General features: G+C 34.9%; 1 protein-coding gene across 1 annotated transcript in view; it reads left to right on the top strand.

Annotated features, from left to right (window-relative positions):
• LOC109676734 (doublecortin domain-containing protein 1) overlaps window positions 1–12,836 on the top strand; it is a 50,276-nt gene extending 37,440 nt beyond the window's left edge. Inside the window, 2 exon segments of the mRNA XM_074043387.1 lie at window positions 9,881–10,031; window positions 12,619–12,836. Coding sequence (XP_073899488.1) covers window positions 9,881–10,031; window positions 12,619–12,746 — 279 coding nt within the window. The 3' untranslated portion in view covers window positions 12,747–12,836.
• The last annotated feature ends 314 nt before the right edge of the window (window positions 12,837–13,150 follow it).

The raw sequence follows: 13,150 nt of genomic DNA, 5'->3' as shown, positions 1-13,150 counted from the left end.
CCTATTTATTATTCAACAGGTTACTGTTCATTACATTATATTCATATATAGATGGGATGTTTCAATATTTCTCACTCTCTAACATTTTCTTTCCTTCTCCCATCTCCCATAGTCCCCTCAGACAGAACCACTAATATGTTCTCTCTCACGATACATATACATATATATGTATACATATAAATACAATACAGACAAATGTACATATAATTACATATATGATCATATAAATATATCAAATATGTAATTATGTGTACATTTAAGTTATAGGTCTGCCTTCCACATATGAGGGAAAACATGCAACCTTTGACTTTTTGTGCCTGACTTACTTCTCTTAATATGATGTTCTCCAGTTTTATCTATTTATGTGCAAAAAACATAATTTCCATCTTCTTTATGGCTGAATAAAATTCCATTGTGTATATATAACCACATTTTCTTAATCCATTCATCACTTGTGGAGCATCTGGGCTGTTTCCGATGCTTGGCTATTATAAATAGTGCTGCAATAAACAGAAGGCCTGTCATATTCTTACCGTCCAGTATTCTAGGCTGGCAGAATTTCCACTTTCCAAAGTTAAAACAACTTAGGAAAATATGAGTAGCAATTCATTTATTCTTTGCAATTTCAGGTATAAAATTCTAAAATTTGGCATTGTCTTAATGCTTAAATGAAAAGTTGAGGCACGTAACAAATGGATTTTGGTGGTCTTTTTTAAAAGCCTTAAATGTTGCAGTGATATTTCAAATAATAGTTGGTGTTTTTTATTTTCTAAAGTGTTTTAAAATTTTTTTTCTGGGATGAGAGAAAGGCATATAAAGATGGAATGATGGGGAGTGGGGTGGAGAGGCAAGATGGTGCAGTAAAATGGCCTAGAGAGGTTCATAGGGCACTAAGAGCAGCTCAGGTGAGCTCTGCCTCTGAAGACTGGTCCAGTTTCAAAGCATAAGGGAGACCAGTCATATCTCAGTTGATGATCAACTTGCTACACTTGAGAAATGAGGTAACAGCAAATGCACTTAGCCCTTACAATTAAAAGTGAGACAATATGCAATGATTAATAAATAGGTAAAGAATGGAGCAGGGGTGATAGGTGAAAATAGCCTATTAAACTCAGGATAGCAAAACTTTGCAAAGCTTTTGCAAGGATTACGTGTGTCTACCTACATCCAGCCAGAGGATGACTTTTTGATTCATATGGCTCTCACTGTAGTATATAAAAGGCACTCCATAACTATTACTCCTTGACAATATAATTTTATGAATTTTATATAAGAAGGGCACTGTGCTAGATGCTGCAAAGTATTATTCTAATTTATGTCTGTGAAAAGGCTTTTTATAAACTTGGTAGTACTGTATAATTGGCAGGCTAACATCAATGGTAGTAGTAGCAGTAGAAGGAATAAACACATGGTGTATGCTCTCATTAAATTGTTTCAAGATGGCAAAGCTTTTGGAAACATATCCAGGGTTTATTTGGGTATGTAGAGAAATGGGCACTCTCATGTTGATGGAAGTAGAATTTTTTTGGAGGACATTTGGTTATACATCTCATAAGAAAATGTACTTCACTTTTGGAATTTCATCCCAAGGACATTTTCAGGAACTTAAAAGTTTAATCATTTGTTAGGAATAGTTTTCAAAGAACTTCTTATAATAGAGATAGAGTAGAAATAATTTTTCCATTAATTTTGTATTAGGATATATTAGTTGTACAGGGAGGGGAATCATTGCAACAATTCCAAATAGGCTTATATTGTACATTGATTAGATGATCCCCACCGTCTCCCCACCCACACACTTAAATCTATTTTAAGAGGTTTTTTTGTTTTATTTTGTATATGAACTCTGTCAACCATATTCCCTCACATTAATCTCCTTTGTTCACCCCCTTCCAACAAGTACCCCCTACTGTACCTATTTACAGTCCTATCTTTCATTATTAATATCTATGTCGATGTTCAAAGGGGTTTCTCAATGTATCCCTGCTGTGAGTATACTTTACTTTGGTCCATTCAATCCCCTCCATTACTCTCCCTTACCCCTTTACCTTCCACCCTCCATTTTTCAACAGCTTTCATTATGTATCCTTATATCCTCTATTTTTACAGGTGTTATGTTTTATAATATTATTGATGCTGTATCACTCTCTTTTCCATTCCCTCCTTCCCCAATTTCCATAGAGTAGTTCCACTATTACAAACATGTTCTATGAATGAGTTTGTATATGATCATGTTTGTTTTGGGAAATACGTTTATCTTTTGGGTCTTTTTTCCACATATGAGAGAAAACATGTAGCCTTGTCTTTCTGAGCCTGTCTTACTTCATTTAACATAATAATTTTAAAAACTCATCCGTAGAGAAATGATTAAATGAATTATACCACACAGAATGGAATCTTATAATTCAATTAAAACCAGCTTTTAGAACTGAGTACTGGTGGCTCATGCCTGAATCCTAGCAACTTGGGAGGCAGAGATTGGGTGGATCATGGTTCAAGGCCAGCCCAGGCAAAAAGTTCTCAAGGTCCCATCTCAACCAATAACTGGTGGTGTGTACCTGCCATTCAACTACAGAGGGAAGTATAAATAATAACATCATGGTCTAGGCTGGGCTGGGCAAAAAGTGAGATCTACCTCAAAAAATAACAAAAGGGCATAATGAAGAATAATGACAGTAAAGATGATCAAAAGTAAGTGAAAGACTTGTAGAGTCAGATTCTATGCACATATATGCAAACAAATTGAAAAAAATGCCTGGAATAATTTCATTGTTGTAAGAATTTATTTTTGGGTGCTCATATTATGGGTGACCTTTGTTTTATTTCCTGTATGTTTTTCAATGTGCTTCATGTATTTTTAATGATGAATGAAGATTGTCTTCATAAACAAAGCTTATATGATGAAGAAGCCCATATTCCCTTTTGAGTAATGCAATACATTCCAGCAAAATGCAGTGAAGGTCAAATTAGTAGTGCAGGCAGGAAGACCTGAAGATGCTCAGAGGAGGGGGTGTCTAGCCCACCTGGGGTAAGGGACAAGGCTGTACAAAGGAATCCATCCTGACCTCTGTTAAAACTTGAGAAACAAGTAAAATTCAACATCTTATGCAGAAAAAGCATTAGCAAGAATGAGAGGCACCACACACAAAGGCATGGGTGTTAACAAGAGTTTATGAAGCATATTAAATAGATGCTTCTTGAACTAAGAAACAGGGAGAGATATGTATGAATGGTGAGATCATTTAAAGTATATGGTGGACCTGTATATTATATATTTATTATGCCAAGTTCTGAAGGCTGGATATCCAAGGTCTCTTCCTCTTCTGATAAGGAAACCACTTCTACTAGATTAGAGCCCCTCCATTATGACTCTATTTAAATTGAATTATCTCCCTACAGACTCTATCTTTAAATAAGGTTACAGTGGAAGCTAGGGCTTCAACATGAATTTTGAGGGAACAGAATTCAATCCACAACACTATCCCAGGCTAAGGTGCTAGAACACTTCTCGTTTCTGAATAAAGAAATGACATGGGGGAAAAGCAATCTTTGAGGGAGATTAAAGTGGCCTTGGTATGGAAAAGATACTTAGATATTTTTTTCTTTATTAAAAACTAGTTCTTTCCAGTCTCTTCCTTTTCCATGATATATATATGTATACATATATTTATACATATATACATATTTATGCAATTATGTATATATATACATACATATTTATACAAATATGTATAAATATGTATGTATATATACATATTATACAAATATGTACATATATATATATATTTGTTTTAGGGCCTGCAGTAGCTTCTTGTGGTCACTTAGAAATGCATCCTTTTAGGCTATCTGGTTATGAAGAATATTGGAGAATGAACTGTGTGTGGAACAAGTAGGCAGCAGGCAGGGTAGAGGACAGGCTTCCCTTGGGGAATCTGGCTAAAGATTTCAAAGATGCTGAGATTTCGGTGGTTGGTACTTTTAATGGAAGAATGAGAAACAGGTGCATTTCAAAGTGCTTTGCCCTACCTTCTGTAATAAAACCCCCAGGTGGTATTCGAAGCTCATCCAATGCAGACTTTCTCTCAACTGCTCTCACTAGTGTGGCTATTCTGGATGATTTAGCCACATTCTTTCCGCATATCCTTTGAACATTGCTAGAGCAACTCTCCTCTCCAACTGGGGTTAGCTCATCCGTCATGCCAGCACCGAGGCCTCCCTCTCTCCAGGGTTAGTGACTCTCTCTTCAGGGCCAACATCTCTTTCTGATTTATGCTTGCCCAGGCTCTGCTTCTCCAGTCTGAAGCATTCGTCTTCTTCCATCCCTGTGACATCTCTTTGATTCTACAGAATCTTAGAATCACTATGGTCTTTCTCAGCGGAGGAACAGTTCTGAATGTATGAGTAGAAGATAAAAGAATGAGAAAAGAAAAAGGTTCTTCTGATTTGGGTTAGCAAGTACCTCATGCCCACAGGTAACAGGCAGTGGTCCTACCATGCCCTGTGCCCTGCCCTGAGGAAACCTGGTCTATGAAAACTAAGCTTGCAAAAGAGATTGTGAGGAAAAATAATTCATGAACATTGTTCCTTTCCTATGAACTTTTGTTATTGTTAAAACAGCAAATACTAATTTGTGCTACTTACTTTAAAAACAAAAAAGCACTTGAATAAACTTAGACTTAAAAAAACTAAGCACTAAGAATGTCTTTAGAGGCCAAAAGCTGACTAGGTATTTTAGAACCTAATTGTACTGAAAATGCCATATTTTCAAATTTATCTTTAGGAGATTTTTGCAAAGTCACTGGCTTTGTCTCAAATAAATAGGTATTAGTGAAAGCCAAAAGAAATAAGCCTAGATTTAACTCATATTTTGCCTTTATTAGGTTAGATTCATTTTTCTAATTACAAATGGAAAGCATGATCTCTGTAGAATAATGACATTCAAGTGGTAAAGTAATTCTTATATTCTCTTTTTCTGTTGGATCATTTCAAAGTACACAAGTTTCTCTAGGATACATATTTATACATACTTCTCAAACAGCCCAGATAAAAAATTTGACTATCTTATGCTTGGTTGCCTTGAAGAAGAAAGAAAAAAAAAAAAAAGGAATGACTGTTAAGAACTGAGTTGTGTTCTATCCTGTCCTAGTTCATATGTTGTAACTCTAAACCCTAAACCCCAATGTGACTGTATTTGCAGACAGGGCCATGGGGCGGAGGGGAGAGAATCATTCTCTGAAATGCAAGGTCACAGAACCCGGAACCAAGATGTCCATCTGCAAACCAGGGAGAAAGCCCTCACCAGGAGCTGGTTCAGCAGCACATGATTGGGAATGACCAACCTCCAGAACAGTGGAACTTTCTGTTATTTCCACCACTCAATCTGTGGCATTTGTTTTGACAGCCTGAGCAGACTATGTGCTAGGTATTACTATGGGGAATTTAGTAAAATCACAGAAGAAAACTGTATTAAAAATAAACACTACAGATTTTTTTTTTTTGGTACTGGAGCTTGAACTCAGGGCCTTCACCTTGAGCCACTCCACTAGCCCTTTTTGTGATTGGTTTTTTCAAGATAGAATCTTGTGAACTATTTGCACAGGCTGATTTTGAACTGGGATCCTCCCGATCTCTGCTTCCTGGGTAGCTAGGATTACAGGTGTGAGACACTGGTGCCCAGCAATTTCTTGATTGTTTAAATAACATTTATTCCATTTTCTAAGGATAAAACAACATATAGCCATTGTCTTAAAATCAGGAGAAAAACACCAACAAGGAGATGAAACTCTATTGTGCACAAATAACTAGTTATTATAATTTTAGGATATATGTATTTCAATGGTTTCTATGCAGCTATATATTTTCTTTGCTATTGTGATCATAGTAAATCACATGGTTTTGAGAGTTTTGAGAGTTGCTGTAGTCTTCCAATAAACTATTGTGACTTCTCCTCATATAAGTTAACATTCTTAAAATAACCACTATTATTATTATTTTTGGTAGTGGTGGTGGTGATACTGGAGTTTAAACTCAAGGACTTGCACTGCTAGGCAAGTGCTTCACTACTCAAGCCATTAAATAAACATTATTTTCAGTGGCATCATAATATCTTATCCAATGGATGTGTTTATCTATCTAGTTTTCTTTTGTTTGCTACATAGGTTGTTTTTCAGTTTAACTATTATAAAAAATAGTGCAATACATAGTAGTGATTTGTAAACTATTACCCTCAAATAAACTCCTAGACAGACTGCTAAATCAAATTACATAAGCATGAGCACTTTGCTACCTATTGCCAGAGTATCTTCTCGGGATATTTTGGAGTTTGCGTTCCCACAGGTAGCAAGTGAATAAGTGTCTCCATCTACCTGGTGTATACAGAAGGTACCAACAATGATAAGAGCAGTGATTCAGAGACATGCATTTGCAGGATTGAGAAGAAAAGACTGTCAAACTCATGTTTTGCCTTGTATGTGTTTGATTACTTCCAAGTTGATTTTGATTTGTTTTGTGTTATCATTTATAACATATTATTATGGTGAACAGTATAACATCTGTGAGTTGTCTGCATTTGCTGTTAAATTCTTTGCTATTGGATGCATTTTTCATATTGATAAGTCACCATCCTTTTTTAAGTAATAAGACTATTACATATTACATGTAATTTTATTAGATTTAATGTAACAAGTTTCCAATTTTCCATTGTGTCTGTGAGATTTTTTTGATGCACAAAAAGTAATAAATTTTAAAAGCTTTTCATTGCTTTTGAAGTTCAAATAGCCCTTTGCCATTGTGAAGGCATATAAAGGCAAGCTTATTTTTCTTCTAATTTTTTTATAATTGTGTTTTTTTTTTTTACTTTAAAAACTATGTGAAATTATTTTCTGGTGCAAAATTTAAGTGAAACTGTTTTCTTTTCTTTGTTGGATTATAATTATTATCTCAACCTTATTTACTGAATAATCTTTTTTGTTCTCCCCACTGAGTTGAAATTCCAACTTTACAATGTATTAAAATCTTATATATACTAGCTTCTGCTTTTAAGCCATCTACTGGATACAGTATCTCATACCTCTTAAATTATTGTAGCTTTATAACACAACTGTAGCTGTGTTAGACTATTAATTAACTTTACAAGAATCGACAACTTTTACAATATTCATTCTTTGCAGCCAGGCTTCTGGCATTCTTTTATATACATAGTCATTTTTTTTTTGGTTCAGTAAAACTTTATAGGTTTCATAAAAGAATCTCACATTTTAAAATAATTGCTTTTCCTGGTTGGTTTTATTATTGGGATGAATTTTCTCCCACGGTATTTTCTAAATGCCCTTTTTGGGTGAACAAAAAACAAAACTATTAATGCTTTAAAATTTATTTTGCATTTGGCCACTTTAAGTACTTTTAGTTTTGTTACTGATTACTCATTTGATTTGCCTGAGTTTTCTAAGAATAGAATCATTAAATGGTTCACATGGTAATGATTTTTGTCTACTCCTTTAGGAGAACTATTTTTCTTCTTTTGGTTTTACACTTTATTATATTAGTTATAATAAAAAACAAGACTTACTTTAAAATTTTTATTCACTCATTTTCAGATAATTTTGTAGCAGTTGTTTCAAGTTCCAGTAGTCATAATGATTAATATTAATCATTTTGTATTATGACTTTCCAATAGTTAAGCAACTTGATTAATTTCTTAATAATCTGAAATATATGTAGATGATATGTTTTCTGAGCTTTTGTATTCAGAAGCTTTTTACTGAAAATAATAATGTGGCTGGATATATAATTCTTGTAATAATACTTTTTCTCTGAACAGCTTCATAGATTTTTCTGTAGTTTCTTTGGTATTCAGTGTGGCAGAAAACAAGTCTTAACTGGAAGAAAATTTTTCCCCATTCTTAAAATCCATACTTTTCACTCTCTTTAAATGTTAGTCATGTTTTTCATTAACTATGCCTTCACCTAGGTTGGCCTATTTGATCTGAAGAAATGGGTCTTTATTTTGGACAGAAAAGTGTTCTCTTATTTTAAAAATAATTGCTTAAGTTTAATTTATTCTAGCTTCTCCAGTGATCAGCATAGTGTATAGGTTTAATATCTGAGGTTTTGACATTCCAGAGGCTTCACTCTCAAAGTTTTATCTCTTGTCCTTTATCAGTATTGTGTGTGAGTTCTTCTACCTAGCCTTCCCCAATACTGATCTGATATTGGGCAATATTGATCTTTTACTTTCTCTGCTTCTCTCCTCTCCATATTCAGTTGTCTTTTTTCCAACTTAAGTCTATTTCTTCTCTTATTAACGGTGTGGCCTTGGTTATGATATTTAACCTCTCTGTTCTCCATTTTTCTCACCAATGAAAAGAGGATAATAATTATTTCTATACAATAAAATTAGATTGTCCTTGGGAACTTCTAAGAAAGTACCCACTCTATAGAAGTATGTCAGTACATTTTAGCTACTATCATTATCATCATCTTCACAATCATCTCTGTCTACCTTTCAGCAGCATTCTTTTCCTTTAAACTGTTACTTCCTTTTTCAATGTGTGTGTTTATGGAAGTCATATTTTACTGCATTTGGGGGGAACACAACTAAAATGTATTACTGCTGTAAATTCTTTTCACAGTCTCCATCTTAAATACAATGTACCTTGTTAGGTTGTAGAATATCTTCATAGGTCTCACATTGTTGCTATTGTTAATTTTTCTACTTATACCTTGTTGTACAAAAAGAGATCTTTTGGTATTGGATAGGAGAGATTAGTTCTTTTTGGTCATTCTAAATGTCTCCTCAGGAGCTGTTAGAATCCTCTCCTACTGAATGACTGTTGTTTAGCAGGAGGCCTAGAGCTGCGTTTAAAACCACACTCCCCCTACTGTTTCCTGGCTATCCCATTCTACAGAGGGACATGTATTCTCAAATAGTTTCAACTATTCTTCAATTCATCTCATTTATTCCTTGCTCAGAATAATGGGTGAAAACAACACTCTTTGGCTGCATTGCCCCATTTTCCTTCCTATCTTGCTTCATGTTATGGATTCAGATGCAAGGTGTCATCATCACACACCCAGTCTGTTCTTGTCATGCTGCATTGTTGTGAGTTGGGTTCCCAAACAGATTCTTAAACGGTAGTATTGTTGGTGGTTGTGGAACTGAATGGACCTGGTTTCTGCATTTTGGGGAAACAGGCTTGGGTCTCTAAAAAGTAAAGGTCATATACTGTTTAGAAACTGTTCATTTCTTCCTGCTTGCATTTATTACACTGTCCCTAAGCTTTAGTCACATTTTAACGGGATTGCTCTCAGGGTCAGGCATCCTCTTTCTATTGCTGTTGACACTTCTGCATCTGTTCATGTGTTTTCATGAGCATTGCAAAGAAAACAGAAAAGTTGAAATAAGTGCTTGTAGATAGTTTTAAATTTTATCAGTTAAAAGACTTTCTAATCATTGAAGTACAGAGCCAGAGATGTCTTAGATCAAAATTTTAATTTTGTAGTTGATAAATTTTTCATAGTAGTTACCAGACTTGTCTGAGGGTCACCCAGAGGCCCTTTTGGGTCCCCTCACCTTTTGTCATTCTTGTTACTTGGTCATTAAAAAATTTTTAAGCTATTTTGTGATGCCTAGATTCTCAATTCTGTATTTATTATATTTAGAATTGTTTAAAACAGTAATGTAACTTCTCCCATGGAAAAATGCAGACCTACAGGGAAATCTTCACTGACCATCTCTGTTGTTTAAGCACTGTAGGGGATGCTGTAGTGTCTTCTTCCCATCTCTTCTATACCTATTTCTAACAATTATAAGTGAGTGAATATTCAAATTGGGATAATAGTTCTTTTAAAAGAGTTGATTCTTTAATACTTTGTGTTTCAGCTGCAGGATGATTGCTCCTCTCGGCTCAAAATGTCCCACCCAGCCAGAATCCTGTACACCCAAAGTGGGGAGCTGATTACATCGTGGGATGACATAGAGAGAGACATGGTCACTTTTGTGTCTATAGGACATGGCTTTATAACCCAAAAAGGTATGGGTGACAGTTTTCCATCAAGTTTTTCAAGAATTAAAGCATCCAATTTTTTATTCAAAGGCCTTACTTATGGAATCTTATATCCTGTCATGATGAGTTTTAATAATTACGCTCCCTATGCTGTTCTACTCCATGTTATCAAAGTTAAATTTGTATGAGTATGTGCCAAAATATCATTGTTTTCCCTAAAGGACTCAAATTCCCATTAGTCTTGAGTTTTACCCTGGTAAAACTCATCCCTTAGTATTTTACCCCTTAGTATTTTAAAAATACTATACTAGTATTTTAGAAATTTTAGTATTTTACCCCTTAGTATTTTAGAAATACTAAAGGGGTCACATTTGAAGCTATTCCCTTAGTTATGAATCAATCCCGAGGAAAGTGAGATTCCATTGACTTCCTCCTTTTAAAATTATTTAAAACAATGTTTCATTAATAGTTGTATACAGCCTTCAGATTTCCTAAAGTAATATGTGAACTATGCGTGCTTCATTATCGTGTTTCCTTCATCATTTTCTTTGACAAACGACAGAAATGGAATGAACTTATTCTTGTTATGGAATGATCTTTTATCCTATTTTTCTCAAATAATTTAAAACCCCTTTCTATAGGTAGGTAGACATTAACAAAGACATAATTTTCAGGAAATTCTAATTGGACATTATTTTTACTTTGAAGGAAATTAAAAGATTAGAAAGTAAGTTACCTGGTATTCCTATAATAAAAATACTAATTTTTTTGTTTTAAAAAGTCACCATAGTGTCATTAGTATATTTTAGGTAAGAGGAGGGGGTAAACTAAAAACTTTTAAAAAGCAGTCATTGTCATATCTTTACATTTAGCCTGGAAGATAGGAATGAAGATCAACGAGTGGGGAGAACAGTATTTACTGGGATGCCTAGCTTTCTCTGAAGGGTGCCACAATATACCTTCAGCACTCTCCTGCATCACAGAAGAGGATGCAGGCTTTGTGTTCTTTGAGTTCTGCTGTTCCTACCATCCCAGCTCTTGGTGACTTGCACTATGGGGTTATTTAGAAAAACGCACCAATGGTGGGGTTCTTACCATTAGTAAGTATTAGTTGACAGCTTTCTGTGTTCCCAAAGTGCATAGTCTATAACAGAAATATAAGCCAGACTTCCTTTCCTGAAAGGGTTTTCTATCTAACTGAGAATATGAATGCACTTGAAATTATAGTCAATTGAAAAGTTAGCAAATGAGCGCTTCAGTAAGAAGCACTTTCCAAGTCCCTCCATTATTTATACTTAGTCTTTCATAGTCTCAGGATGAGCTTCTGTTTCTCATACCCTGCTCCCCTCCTTGCCACACTGTGTTCTGTTCCTTGGGCTTGTCTGATAAATATGTTTCAGGAACGCTAGCTAAAAGTGTATCCAAGCCACAGAGATCTAAGAGATCTAAGCTGCTTTTCCAGAAACAAGCACTGTCACTAATAAAAATTGTGAAGGGAAGTGAGATAATTGGGAATGAAAATATTACTCTCCCTGCCATATTCCTCCAGGTTAATTCTGGACCTTTGCCAAGTCTATGTAGACAGACATTCACCTTTGCATCTTCAATTTTGTAAACACGCACACCTACTATGCTAAGCTGATTTCTCTGAAAGTAGGTCCCTCATATTATCATCACAAAGGAAGGATTAGTGGCTTTCCTATTTGTCTAAATTCTTTCCAGTGAGTCATGTTTGTTCTAAGAAATATGATTGATTACAGAGAGTTTAATTTAGTTGTTCTTTAGAAACTTATTACTTTTTTCTGAAATAAAGTTAGAAGTAATCATTTAGTATAAAGCTAAACATTCAAAATGCTTAAAAAAAGGAAAAAAGAGAAATGTTATTACATATATATATATATACTTATTAATAAAACTTAGCTGATCAGTCATTCCACACATGAGTTTTCTCTGACCTATTGGCTAAACTATATAGTAAGAAAATAAGGCAGGGCTGGAGGTGTGGCTCAAGCTGCAGAGTGCCTGCCTTGCAAGCACGAAGCCCTGAGTTCAAATTCTGGTATTGCCAAAAAAAGCAAAGACTGGGAGTTTCAAGACTAAATATGCCATAGTAACTTATTTTATGTACTATAATGTCAAAAGCATTTAGCAGGTTAAAGTCAGCAAAATAACCACAAAGGTTTTTGAAAAATGAATTTGATTTGGCAAAACAAACCAAATGCTATTAGAATGATTTTTTTTCACACAAACCATTGACAAAATTGAGAATGTTTTATGCCGTCTACATAGAACCTGAATGTTTTTCTCACTATTTGGTTTTCATCTTTTAGTGGGTTCGATTTTTAGAGCACTCCTAGGTTAGTGTCCAGTTCAGATTTTATAAGAAGATTGTCAGGAAGCCCTCTCTAGCAACTTCCATTCTATTGAAATCCAAAGAAGGTTAACATATATCTGATGTGATGAGCAAGTCAAGTGTGTACTGAGAGTGAGTCTAGGCTGAGTGCTAAGGATTTTGGAGGAATCTTCATGGTTTTCCTCATCCTGGACTTTTAATTGTTTTCTATAAATACATTGACTTTTCTCTCAAAATGCTTTTTTATTTTCTTTTTAACAGAGTTAAAGCAACTGATGGAGGTCAAAGCAAATTATGTCAGAACCTGAAGGCAGCAGGGACCTCAAGCCACAGACATTGTGGTGTCAGCATCCATGAAGCTCCTATCTCTAGTACATGTACACAATTAATTCCTGTTGGACCATCACATTTGCGCTGCATTTTGCTGGTATAATTATATACATATAGACACACACGAGTATTACATGCTCATCTGCTTGTTATCACATGATGATTATTTATCCTTTTAATTTCATTCTCTCTCTCTCTCTCTCTCTCTCAGCAGTGCTGGGGACTGAACCCAGGGCTTCCAGGGCTTCTCACAAGCTAGGCAAGTGTTCTGCCACTGAGCCCCATCCCTAGTCCCCTCATAGAATCTCTTTTAAAGAGCATTACCTTCCACATTTTACATAAAATGGCATTTGATGCCTTAAATCTATTCCTGGAAAGGCAACCAAACCACAAAAAATAATGCAAATAAACTAACTGTCTTAGGTGTACTTTCTTTCAGGAGAAAAACGTGGAAATACTAGTT

This window comes from Castor canadensis, chromosome 1 (assembly GCF_047511655.1).
Source record: "Castor canadensis chromosome 1, mCasCan1.hap1v2, whole genome shotgun sequence".
Taxonomy (NCBI): domain Eukaryota; kingdom Metazoa; phylum Chordata; class Mammalia; order Rodentia; family Castoridae; genus Castor; species Castor canadensis.
This window is presented reverse-complemented; position numbering and strand designations above follow the sequence as displayed.